We start from the raw sequence: 14,564 nt of genomic DNA, 5'->3' as shown, positions 1-14,564 counted from the left end.
CCTATTTATTGAGGAATGTTGTAATATATATGTAATACGTACCACTTTTTTTGATAATTATGTATCAAATTTCAATCATATCCGTTGTAAAAGTCAAAATCAAGTCTAAATGGGTTTGTTACATACAAACCTGAAACATATAGGTGAAGCTAATAAAAGTTGGTAAAACTATTATAAATAAACTCTATAGTTTAAACGAATTCTCTTAATTTCTGCTAAACCATTCAAATCAAATTCAAACAACGATTCGCAGTAATTATGTTGTTAATTATTAATAAACGGAATAAATATGTTATCTGAATTCACTGCATTTATTGCAATAATTAATATAATTTGTTAAAACAGTTTACATCGAATTACATTGGGATAAAGTAAAAAAATGTTTTGCTTTTATTTTTTCCTAAATTTTATTATTCTGATTAAAATGATGGCTTGTATTTTCTTATAATTGTTTTTACATAACGGTATTACTCAGATTTACAAATAAACACGTCGTTATGTTATAAGCTTATAAAAGTCATATTCAGTACAGATTTGGGATAAAGTCGCCTTCTTATTATTTGATGGCAACTCTCGATACAAGAGTATAATGTCATTATAATGACATATAAATATTCACTTCTTGTGACGAAATTCAATTCTTCGTTCATAACAACCATATTACCTTCAACAATTCATAACCATGTCATAGAAAGGACTATAATGTCAACTTGAGAAAAATCAAACCTAGATCGCAATATAAACGTGCCGGTTACTTAATATAACGCACAGACTGTAGGCACCGCTTCATGGATTACGTTCCATGTACCCGGACTAAGCGGTTCGACTCTACATTCTTTATTCGAACCGCAAGGGATTGGAACATGTTTCCTGATTCTGTGTTCCCTGACGGGTATAACCTGGGGAGCTTCAAAAGTAGAGTGGACCTTCTAGGGAAGCGCGCTCCATCTTAAACTACATCTACGCTTACCAGCAGGCGAGATGGTAGTCCAGCGCTTCACTATCACGCACTAAAAAAATGTGTATAAAATAACTTTCAAATAGATTTCTGATCTATTAAATAAAATCCCCCTTAAAAATTAATTAGAAGCCTAATTGTTTTGCACGAGGAATGAGGTTGATGATTTCTCTAAAATATAATGTTTCTCCAAACATTTGTGTTCCTCTCGTGTCTTTTATTGTCTTATTCGTTTACATATAACCAAACTATCGCCCCGCCTGCTCATAAATATACAACATGAGAGCGTGCGTGTGTTTGTTTGTATCCTAAACAAGGAAACGCGTATGAATATTGTATCGGTTCTGAATCGGTTATGTTTTCTTGTCGTTTTCCGCGCGATTTCAAAGGAAACGAATATTTATTTAATGTAGCATTTATTTTGGTGGTACAACGCGAACAAAATGTAGGCTTTATTTGTTGTGGCTGTTTAGTTTGGGGTTATTTCTTGATATCTTACGTGGATATGTGTGGCCTGTGTAAACTTAGATCTATGTGAATTTTCATTTCACATAGTCTACTATAAATAGGGAAATTTTGTTTTTAGTTTAATAAGATATGTCCTCAAGTGATAATGCATTTTGATATTGCAGTTATGTAACCTATGCTGCTATAAATGCATACTGTAATTTGCAAGCTATAATTGTATGTGCTGTTTAAACTATTTACAAAAGAAAATAATGATATATTCGTAAACGTGTTCATATAACCAATATTTACACGAAAAACATGGATAGATATTATTGACATCTCCTCCGCTTAGGGTGGCATTGTGTGAATGAAAACATAATCTTGCAGCGTGCGTGAGGGTTGCAAAGGTTGGCGGGTTGTCGGTCAGGAGGTACCACATGAGAGTTAAAAAAATGTGTAGAAAATATTATGAATGTGGATGTTCAATTGAGCTTACTATTACATGCCGAACATCTTGTATAATATAGGCTATAAATATTACAGTTAAGTAGAATATACTTTATTTACTTTTTAACCAGCATAATACAATATACACACAGTAATACCGGTTCAATCCGTGCGTAGATGCTTCCATTATAACATAGAAAGCAAACGAGTCACTTTCCACACAAAAAGAGTAAACCTTGTCAATGTTCGGAAGTATTTCCCCCGAAACTTACTAATCCCCACGAATGATGGATGAGCATTTCAATTGCATTACGCAAACTAATTCTCTGACAAGCGCTTTGGCGTAGTTTGCAACAAAAACAAAAGACGTCTACGCAATTGGCCCATTTCCTCTTTTTCTATAAAACAATTTTCGTATTAAACTTTGAGACGTGGAACAAATGGCACTTCTATATTCGATACTAGTCCGCGACTTCAATCACCTTCACCACCAATCGGGAAAGAACTCTTACCTGAGGTTATTTAATGTGATTACATTGTACCATAATAGTAATAAGCTCTTTATTTAGTCTTAATGTTGATAAACGCTTATACTTGTGGGATATGCTAATTATTGGCATTACGTTGTCCACTAGCATTATGAGCTACATGTTAAATAAAAGTACAAGGAATATTTTGCGACGTAATCCGAGGGTCGTCGGCGGTTGACGAGTCACTACGCATTAATTCCGCCGTCTGGTTTGTTATACATCGATACAAATGATCCAATATTATTTTCTTGTTTAGAAATAAATATTTATACTTAGGAGTATTGATGCTTTACGATTCAGCAACTTTGTATAAATCAGAGCAGGTGCTTGATGGTTTATTTAAAGTTCGGTTCAAAGTGCTATTTTTGGTATTTTTCAACCCAATTGGTCTATATGATATTTTTGTTCTGTGCGTACTTTTATTATCAAGATATATTAAAATCTTCAAATCAAAATACGCACATTTATTAAACTTTTCCTGTCTCCAAGATAACAAAATTATCCAATCATTACACGTAGATTGATGCGGCTTCAATTCGTTTATTTCCATAATCAAGCTCTCAATGAGTCGTCACGAAAAATAAAGGGAGTGTTTGAGTGGTTGCTTATGCAAAGATATTCAGGGGTCGATCGTGTTGCCTTGTAATGGACCTTAATGGGTCATCTACGGTACCTGTTTTTTTTTTCTTGGAAGTGAATTTGAGAAGCTTGCGTTCTTGTGTTATTTGATGCGACTTTTTTATTTGTGTGTTTTATAATAATTGTATTGGATAAGATGTTTCTCTTACTTCGAATCAGTATCAAATTTGTTTTGTTTTCTTCCAGGAGCTCAATTTTTTATTTTTATATATACATTACGAATTTCACAGTTAATCGTTCATTTGTGAGTATCTAAAATGCAATACATCGGGTTATATCGAATTATTTTAACGATTTGCGGTCCAGGATGTGGTGGAACCACGTTTTGTGGTTTGTAAAGCAGGTTTAAATAAAATGTTTTATCGTATATATATATGCATATAAAATGTTATATATCTACAGAAAATTTAATAAAGCGTTTTAATGTATTATTTTAGTTATAGTTTTATTAACTGAAACTGTAAAAGTGGAAACTATATTAACTTTCCTTGAAAATGTGCCGATAATCTTAACCATTAAGGCCATTAATTAAGATAAAACTTCGCTTCGCTCTCATAAACGATATTATGTTTGACAAAATTTGTTTTTGAAGTGTGAACAAAATCATAATTAGACATGCCTTTTTAAGTTCTGAAGGTAACACTTTCATATAATGTGAGTTAATTAATTCATTTCATACTTAAATAAGTGCTGAAATATTATAAACGCGTGAGTAGCTGATATCAATCTTATCATAAATGATGAAGGTTCAAAATTGCTTACCGCGTCTCCGTTATTTGTTATTTGGGTCCGTCCCCAGAGGCATATAACGAAACTTAATTAATTTTTTACTTCAATAAAATGGTACTTAGAATTATTTTTGAGAAGCGACGAGGGATCTTATTACGGCTAATAAGCATCGTATTATGACAATTCATATATTTCTTGTCTAAACTACATTATTTATTTTTTAGATTTACTTACAAAAAGAAAACTTGGTAGATGTGAAACATCGATATTGTCTATACCATAATTTCACACACATGCAATTTACACACACACACGTTACGACGCACATTGAAAAGTACGTATTATGCTAACATAAAACATGTATGATAGTCTACTATGATTTGGTTTGTTGATTCTTCAGTAAAATTGTACAAACATACCTTCGTACTTTGAACGAGTTAATTAAATATGTCTGGAAAATTTAAAACATATAAACAAAACCGGTAAGAAATCCAACTCATTCTTTTAAAAATGAAATTTCCTATCACATGAACTTTTGTATAAAATTTTAATTTTAATCCATATTGGATTAAAAAACAATTCATTCTCATTAAAAATATTGAGGTTTAAGCTTTTTAATAGCTTTTAGCACCTGTTTTTAAATTGAAGTTAAATTTATATAATAAATAAGTTATATATATAATACATAGGTATTAAAACTTTTTTCAGACGGTTTTTTAGTAAAATCCAATCTAAGCTAATAAAATAAATGAAATTCAATCAGAAACTAATAAAAATACTTATATTTATTTATGTATTTTGTAAACACAGCGTTGATTGAAGAAGCTGTCTGTGAAGTCTGTAATTTCTCAACAAAAGTATGACCATATTGACCAGCTAGAATGCGCTGTGTATTTTATCCAATGCATATTATGACGTAATGATTTTTTACACAAAACATGAATATTGCTCTAACGTTTAAGGTTTAAGGGATGTTACATATCACAAGACAAAGCTTCTCCGAGAGCCTTGTCTCTCTAAAATTACTTTAATTATGATTTCAAAATTACTCTTCATAACTGTTTTCAATGTACGCAGCTTAAATGAGGTTAAAAGGTCAGTTAATTTGTTCTGAATACCCAATTAGTGACCGACCGCTTCTTTCCTATTGTTTTATGCTTCAGGCGGATCGAACCGATCGCTTTTATCAAAGTCCACTTGAGTGGAAGCCATTGAGAGATAACGAATAATCAGTATAATGGGGAACTTGATGCTAATGGGAGGATATCCAATGGTCAATCACAGTGGGAACGCGTTTTTAATTCCGCGTTTTTAAACTGGGCTTTATGTGACTCCTAACCTTAAACGAAGTTTCCAGTGGATTCTAATTTAGTCGCTTCATTACCTTTTTGTCACCTCCGAGAAACAAGATGGAAGAAAAAAACAAGACAATCAAATGGAATGCAAGAAACCATGTAAGTACTAGCAATAATTTCATTTTTGAGACACGTTAAATACATATAAACATACTTTTATAAGAAGAAATATATACCCTTAAATAAAAATCTAGAGAATTTTAAAATATACAAAAAAATGTTAACGAGTTTGATATAAAAGTTGTATTAAAAATAAAACATCAAGAATATATCAACGATATTATAAAAAGGAACAATGAAATACAAAAAGAAGTATTCACAATGCAACCGACAAAGCATAATCAATAACACAAAGCGCACTAGTAAGTTGTAAAAGTAAAGAATTCAACTCGATATTATAAATATTAAATGCAAAAACCTTTCGAGGGAATTTTTTTTACTTTAAACTTGCGGTCGGAGTCATTTCCAATATCTGATCATTATTTGCCACCGGCAATTCATACTTTTATACAAAATTCTGGGTCGGAGAAAATATGAAGCTATATTTATGCGTCGTAATATTATTGTATGGCAGAGTTAAAAATGTAAAGAAAATGTGCTCCAAGCATTTGTTTGAATACTTGTTTCTTATTTTCTTGATTGTATTTACTTCAAAGGATTAAAATTATGAAATTTTGAAATCACATTTTTATAAAGCATTTCAATGCTATAAAATAAAAATTAGAATTATAATTGTTCACTAAAGCTAGGCTTAAATTTTATCTTTAACTTTTAAATTGGGATAAAAAAGTTGCCTATATGTTATTCCAGTTGTCCAACTGTCTACGTACCAAATTTCATTGCAATCGGTTCTGTAGTTTTTGTGTGAAAGAGCAACAAACACACACACATCCCTACAAACTTTCGCATTTATACTATTAGTAAGATAGTAGGAAGGATATTTCCTAACCATGGGATAATTACATTTCAAAATTTACGTATTATAAGCGATGAGAAGTTAACCATATCAGTCAGTTAAAAGCTTGTCGCCCATGAAAGGAAGTTACCATGGGAATGAAATGTTTTACCCCAGCAAAACGTAGCCTTTATCACTTGAATCTCATCTCAAACTCAACTCAAACAATCACAATTATAATACAAGTAAGGATTCTTATTCTAGTTACTGACCTGTATATATTTACTTTTTACTACTTATACCATATTTACAAAAGAGGCACATCTGGAAATTCTGCATAGCTCCGGTCGCCAAGTGTCGGTTAATGGATATCTTGTTCAGTGCCGTAAAACAAGACGCGAGCAATAAAAACTTGCTGAGAAATTTGAATGAGACAGATGGCTGCGGCAGACGCGACGTGCTCTGTCCATGCTCTACCTCAAATGCACTTTAAACTTTAATGTGGACTAACTGTTACTGTCCGATACGTTTGGGCGACATTTCTACGTAATTTGATAATGCCTACTAATACTATACGTGAAAAATGAATGAAAATGCATGAAGAAGAGATAGACATAGTCAATGTCTCTCTCTTCTTCATGCCTAGACGACTTTGTAATGAAATTTACTATAAAGATATAGTGTAACCCAAGAAAGGAAATTTAATAGTTTTTAATAGGGGACACCCCGGTACTGCCTTTTTTTATTTATACATTAATCAACTTACAAAACAATTGGACACTATATCAATTTTTTTTTTAATACGATTATAATTCGAATGCAAAATACCTATCTTCACTTATTTAAGTACTAGTGGTCCGTCTTCCTCAATAAATGGGCTATATAATATTGAAAGAATTTTTAAAATCTTACCAGTAGTTCCTGAGATTAGTGCGTTCAAACAAACAAATACAATATTAGTACAGATGCATAACACAAATAATATTAGTACAGATAAGTGGTGTTTTTTACTGTAACAGAGACATTAAACACTCTTTTATACATCACGGATGTCTTTCACCAATCGTTGCAAAGTCGTACATGTAACACACTGGGCTTAATTCCACCATAAAGCGGTTAGTGATAGTGTCCCCGCGTCACCTGCAGCGCTCCAAGCGCTTTATTACTTCTGCACTTGAGACCACTTTGACGTCCGCAATTATACAGCCTTAGCGTGCAGCGCTGTACGCTTCAATTAGTTAACGGGATCCCGAGAATTATCCAGAGTTTAGTAGATGCACTGAAAGTCCCCCATATGATGAACGTTTTGAATGCTATGCTTTTGTTCGACTTTCACGGATATTTGTACAGTATATGAGTGAGTGGTTTCAAGTGAGAATTGTTGTATTCGATTCAGTATAGTCTGCGTTAAAAATCTCACTTAGAGGAGATCTACGGCTCAATGCCAAATGCGTTTCTGCCAAGCAGTAGTGAAGGGGCAATGGAGGCTGGTTGGTATTCGACCGCAACCCCATCGGAACCTAACGAACGAACCTACGAACCTACGAACGAACCTAACTCTGCTAAAAGAGAAACACATCCTATTTTAATAATGCCTTATTTCATCATAATCATATTAGTTTACTCCTTTACCTCATACCACCCTGGTAACTCAATAAAAACAAACTCCAATATAAAACCTCCTGTCGGGAATACACAATTAAAAATAACAAATAAATTGAAAGCGTTTGTATTATGGCAAAGTAAGCAGAATTCTTAATCCTTCCAAGGTCCGATCCCTCAGCCCTTTGTAAATATTTCCTTCTCATTATTCCCTAGGGATTAAATTGTAAAGTAAGATATATTCGATGAAAGCCCAATGTGAGTTTTGGAAAACCTTCAAACGGTTTGTATATGATAAAAGATTTGTTCGAATTTATTTAATAAAGAATAAAATTTTACAGATTCGGCGTAAATTGAGAAACGCTAGCAGCGAGGAAGCTTCAAAATAACTTCAATAAGACACTTGAAAAAAATCACAAACGTTGCTTGAGGCAGTTAAATCTACATTTAGAACTGGTGAGTAACCAAAAGACAAAAAAAAAAAAGTATAGGGGAGAGTAGGGTAATGGGAGTCAGCGGGCAATGGGAGTCACCCACACCACAACGAAACACAACATGAGACCGACGCGTAAACAGCGTCCTCAGCCCCCGCTTCGGGCCCCCGCACAGCCACGAACGGCTCCCGCCAGTCCACTCATGCGCCACTGAGAAACGACCATGTTTTGCTTTTGCACTTCGCTGATGTAATTTTTCGTAAATGCAAATTAGAAGGTAAGTACCAAATATCTTACAGTATGCGGTTATGACATTTACACTTACTAAGTTAGACGTTTCAAATTGTGATGTGCAGTTCAGATTATATCAGTGTATTAAAGTTTTTTTTTTTATTTTATTTTTTACTCATTAGTGTAGTTGTGGGTAATGAGAGTCAGGTGACTCCCATTACCCACAAGTGATTACTATTGCCCGCAACTTTGCGTTGCTGTTGAATCATGTTTTTATTATTTCTTTCTAGATGTCGAAAGTACGCGTCAGGACAACTGAAAAGGCTTCCTGGTCTTCTGATAGTCTAAATAAAGCTATACAGCTCATTGATGGCGGTTCTTCTATAAGAAATGCTGCTAAAGTAATGGGAATCCCTTTTTCAAGCCTTCAGAAGAGTATAAAAAAAGGTTCTACCTTAGCACCACATCTAGGACGATTTACTGTCTTTAGTCGTGAGGAAGATGCCGAGCTAGCGAACTTGGTGAAGAAAATTGCAAATATTTTCTATGGTTGCACTGTTAATCAAATCAGAAGAGTCGCTTTCGAATATGCTGAAAAATTAAATGTGAAGCATAATTTTAATCAAGCTTCAAAAATGGCTACAATGGCCAAGTATTACAAGAACAGAACGAAACTTCTATATCAGATGTTGGCACTGACGACTTATGCCAGGACGATGAGGATGATGGATGACGCAGAAGATGCTAGAAACAGATGCCTAGTATGCGACGAATTCGGAAGAAATAACGAGATGTGGTACAGGTGTACCTCGTGTGGACTATGGGCTCACGCGGAGTGCACTGGATGGGAGTCAGCTGAAAGTTATCTTTGCGACGTATGCTAGATTTTATTTGACTCCGATTGCCCCCAAGGTGATCACCATTACCCCTACGTTGGTGTAATGGGAGTCAAATCTGTTTTTTTTTTAAACTTTTATAATTTCCAAAGTTGATTGCCAAAGTGACTGAAATTGATCTCTAATGATAGTTTAATAAGCAAATTATGTTTAAACGCAGTTATAATAAATACTTTCTTTTTAATTAAAATTTTATTTGAGTTCTCGCTTAAGTGACCCCCATTACCCTCTTTTACTACACTGTAGAATCGAATTCATTTATCCTTTAGTTTCGTGGAATGTATATCCATCAGTTTCGCAATTTCAATAATTACATCTAATGATAATAGTGTATTTTAAGAGTCGAAGCACTAGGATACATGAAACAAGATTTGAAGCATTCAAAGCCAGGCATCAAACACTAGCTGTGTTTTAAGTTGCTCAACCAACAATTTCCTTAATATTAAGGGGGTTATGTTTACAGTAATACCAAGCATTATGTATGATACAGAAGAAAAATATTTCCTGTCCATCCTACAGGACAATGAAATCCGATAATTCTATTAAAGGTTGTAACATAAATAGAGAGCTTAATCCGCGGACTCGTCTATAGTCAAAACCTTTTATGAATGGTTTGACAAACCTACATTAATACGAATATATTTATGAAGGTAATAGATTTGCGGAGACTTATAATATAGCAATGATTTGACAATAACACACTAGTTTTGATGAAAACGGTTTTGTTGTCAGAACTAGACAATACATATTTGAATGGAACACGGGAGGCACCAAATTACAATAAAAAAAAGAATCATCAAAATCGGTTCACCCGTTTGAAAGTTCTCAGTATTCTCGAATAGGAAATCTCCTTTTTTTTAAAAGTCGGTTGACAAACCATTGTCACTAACTTTAACATAAATAACAAATTGAATAACATAATGTAAAACAATTCTTTCTTTTCCTTTCTTCTAAGGCAAATAAACTTGCAGCTACAGAATGGAATAATTAATTTCAAAGTTTAATAATTTTCTCATCTAACTTATATATAATTTTCATAATTAATTAGTATTTTATTTATGCGCGAACAAATTTATTAAAAGCGGGGAGTTTTAACTTACTCTTTTTGAAAAGAAATACACGAGTAAGGTTAAAATGAGTCCTTTTTATTTGTATTTCTTTTTAAATATCTCTTTTGATATCATGAGTAACATAGTAATAACAGTGTTTCATATCAATTAAAATGCGGTAAGATAATTCATAAGTTTTATTAGGGTAATAATCTCTTTCCTATATTCCGTTGCTGGCTCTAATCATTTGCAAATGTATGTCAACTTTACTGGGCAAGGGATAAGGTAAGGATTAATGGAAGGAATAAACTGGGAAGGGTAAGGTAAGAAGGACTTTCAGGGCCGGCTCCCCGACATACCAAAAAAAAAAAAACTGTAGCATGCTACTAATTTACAGCGATCTTCTGTGGGATGTGGCCCCGATACGAGCTGGCCTAATTCGTGCGGAAGCGTGCTCAACTCCCACACTAATTATATGATACAAACAACATAGTCATCGAAATAGAAAAGGGAATATAATATGCTTGTTACTCGTTTAATCCCTAATAATAATACAAAAAAGTGGAAATTATCCTATCTGTCTGTTTGTCTCTTGCTTGAACAACCGATCAGGTTGAAATGAAATTTGATACAAATATAGTCTTATACCCGATAAAATAACATATAATATTGTCTGGGAATAGGTTTTAATCTGGAATATTCAGCGAGAATGGGAACTATGTACGATAAGCCCCGGATGTCATTGTTTTTTAATTGACTACGCGAGCGAAGCTGCGGGTAGAATGTATGTAAGCTATCTATGATTTATTTTATAGTAGATTCTATCTAGATACGGGTAAAAAAGCATAGCCAAAGTCACGCAGGAAAATCCACCATTCTATTGTTTCAAGAAATGTCTTAATAAGTCCAGTAAAGAGTTTTGTTATCTTATTTTCTACAGACGAACAAATAATTATTCAATTAAAATATAAGTATGGACAAAACCCACTTTTATCATCGTCAGAGTACATATTATTGACGTCATAAAGAGCTTCTAAGATAATCAGGAGGCGTGTTTATATTTAGTTCTTCACCCGCTAACGTATGTAAACCTTTCACACAGGAAGTCCCCACGCTACGTGCAAATTTTAAGCTTACGCTAGAGGCAATACACGTTGGGGAAAGGGTACCTATTATTTACATTTCAATCTATTTATAACCGAGGTAGTTATCTGAGTTTACTAGTTTTGAATGCGCGCAAAGGATAAGAGAAAAGTGGAGGGACATCTTTCGGTTATTTAACGTCATCTTTCTATTATATATAGTACTATCTGCGCCTCGCGTTTTCACCCGCGTACGTCCGTATCCGTAGGAATATCGGGATAAAAATTATATCTGTTATTCCAGTTGTCCAGCTTTCTGCATACCAAATTTCATTGCAATCGGTTCAGTACTTTATGCGTGAAAGTGTAACAAACGCACACATATCCTTACAAACTTTCGCATTTATAATATTAGTAGGATGGTATTGATAGATCACTTATATAAGCAGCCAGAGTTTGCGTTCGCACCACGTATCGCTAATTATCACCACCGAGAATTAAGTTTTTGGGCCGAATAATTATTGAAAACCGATTTAAAAATATCCACCTTTTCGCCTTATCTATAATCATACCTAAACACTTCAATTTACAATACGATATACATAAATAACACAAACCAATGGAAGATATTATCTAAATGGGGCTTCGGAAATGTTTTGTTTCATCAAGCCGCTTTGTGAACGCGAGGTAAGTGACTATTAACCAGCCATTCAGTAGTTAATTACATCGTTTGCTTATAACTTCTATCTATCGTTACAGTCAATTATCCAGGCCTATTGTGGGAGGGGGATGGGGCTACCCTCCCGCCCATACGGATGTGTCGCATCTCTGTCGATCATTGAAAATCATCCATAATTGGATACTAATATACTTGTTTAATGTTTTATTAATTGCTTCAATTGTAAATATGTACTTTATGTAAAATGAAGTTTATAAACTATACATAATTTATAATGAATACAACTAATAAAACAATAACCAAACCATTTGTGGATATTAATGAATATTCTTTAAAAATAGTAAGTTTTATTCGATGAATGTTTCATAGACCTCAAAATAATGTTAAGTATTTTTTCTGTGTCGGTTTGCATGATGTATGATAAAATCTCGAATAGGTATGTTCTTAATTGAGGTATTTAATGAAATATAAATAACATAGAGGTTTTATAACATATTTGTTAGATTCATAAATAGTTGACAAAATATACGCATCTCTAGACGTAAATAATGTTAAATCTCATATTTTTAAATCCATGAGTACAAAATTTCACAGTGCACGCAACCAAAGCTATGGGAGGACTAATTTCCTATTTTCCAAATGTTGTTGATTCGTGACAATTATAAAGTTCTCTTAATGATGACGTTTAGAGATTTTTTGTTATTTGTTTGACTTAGTTAAACTCTGATAAACTTTTCGACTGTCTTCACTGTTAGGAAGATAAAAAATACTGTAAAGCATTAATAACTGTTATAAAAGTCTCGTCTACCGGTGTGGTACTGCAGCGAAATTCTTCGAATAATAAATATTATTAAATAAAGTAAAAATATAATATTATAATAGAATAAAGATGTACTTGTTTTCTTTATTATTTAACTCAAAAACTGCTCGACTTGTTTTAAACATTCGTCCACCATTAGGAACCTACATCTTTGTTAGGTAAAATAGAGTTTTTATCCCGTCTGCAGTTGGTCGGCGAGCTCGCTGTCACGTGCAGACTTCTTATACGAGTATACCCATTCAATATTGTTTACCTTTCTTTGTGCACGATCCACCGGCTATTTGAAATAGATTCCTGTAAATAAACACGCTCAAATAGTAAGGTTTGGCTTTTAGGAACGAATATTTTATTTAAGATAAATAGATAAAAGCTTATTATAACAAAATGTTTTCTACTTGAAAAAGGCAGTCTCGGCAGGGTGGCATCAGATACTGAAATGGGACCAAATGGTGACATTTTCCTCAAACACAAAGAATCACGTTAATCTATTGAGAATCCACCGCGTTATTGAGAAACAAAACGAACAAAAAAATCATAGTCAAAAGTCGGATAAAAAGTAGTACTTTTATTTCAAAGTTTGCGCGTTGGCCAAACTATATTAATTTAACTTTATTAATGCTTAATAATTGATTTTCAATTACAGTGTCCACATTAAAAACGTGTGAACTACTAGTTTTGTTATTTTTTCCAATAAATCCTTGAAACTGTATTTTGCGTCGAACGAAACGATAAATCGGAACTTAATTACAAACTCCAATCAACTGTCCGAAAGTTAGTTAGCATTATCAGATCCATACAACATCCGATCAAACATTGTTCGAGTTTTACTTTTACATCGCCTTTGTTATATTGAATAAGCTGTAGCTAGCTGGAGGTTTTCAAATTCAGCAGACGTTACGTATACCTAAACAAAACTTTGATTAATTTAAGTTGCATAAATAACACACACGATTAAGATTGTTGATCAGTACTCACTTGAATAATAAAAATCAGAGCAAAGGATTCGAGATAAGCAGACTGAGTGACTGATAGTGAAGATTACTGGATAGTTCTATATGGTAATTATTCAGAAATCTGTGGTAATGCTCTGTTTCTGAATAAAAAAAAAAAGTAGTTATAGACATGCTTGTTGTCTTTAAACAGATATTTAGAAACAGCAACATTAATTCATTTCTTTATATAGAAAACTCCAACAAAGATGAAAAGCTGAACTTTTTTTAATAAAACATTCCCATGAAACAATGCCGGAATTCCAAAGATAAAAGAATATCCGCGGCAGCTGCGAAACAAAATATTACCGTATTGTGAAATTGATTGAGTATTGTTCACAATTCGCCTTTCCGTCTAACTTTGTTGTGTTTTAAACGCAAAATAACATTTCGCGGAACAAAAGATAGCGAAAACACCTTTGCTGTTTTTTGTTGGCGAACTTATTGGAAATTCGTTGTAAACTTTTGGTCTAGTCTTTTGAAAGATAACAATGTCAACTACATTAAACATATAATGTTGGTTTTCAAACTAAATGATGTTAGATAGTAAAACCGAAAGCCTCTAAAAGTCTCAATTGAAATGATTTAAAAAGAATAACTAAAACATATTATCTTGCTGGTACTTCTGCGAAGAAATTATTTTTTCAAATCAATAATAAATCATTGCTAAGACTATGTATTACAGCAATTCAAGAGCACTCCTATAAAAAGTGTAGGTATTTGTACCTAAAAATATTGTAAATTGTAGCTTGTAGAACACTGAGTCCATAAGATAACTT

The 14,564-nt window shown here is 33.1% G+C and overlaps 1 protein-coding gene across 1 annotated transcript; it reads left to right on the top strand.

The window, feature by feature from the left end:
* Positions 1-8,102: 8,102 nt before the first annotated feature.
* Positions 8,103-9,348, top strand: LOC119833422. Its single transcript, XM_038357418.1, has 2 exons — positions 8,103-8,316; positions 8,561-9,348. Exon 2 carries the CDS (start codon positions 8,561-8,563, stop codon positions 9,152-9,154), a length of 594 nt encoding a protein of 197 aa, XP_038213346.1. The 5' UTR covers positions 8,103-8,316; the 3' UTR covers positions 9,155-9,348.
* The last annotated feature ends 5,216 nt before the right edge of the window (positions 9,349-14,564 follow it).

Source organism: Zerene cesonia, chromosome 17 (assembly GCF_012273895.1).
Source record: "Zerene cesonia ecotype Mississippi chromosome 17, Zerene_cesonia_1.1, whole genome shotgun sequence".
Lineage (NCBI taxonomy): Eukaryota > Metazoa > Arthropoda > Insecta > Lepidoptera > Pieridae > Zerene > Zerene cesonia.
This window is presented reverse-complemented; position numbering and strand designations above follow the sequence as displayed.

Bases quoted from the DNA above. Each gene is read 5' to 3' on its own strand.
- LOC119833422 (XM_038357418.1), top strand. From the start codon at position 8,561: ATGTCGAAAGTACGCGTCAGGACAACTGAAAAGGCTTCCTGGTCTTCT.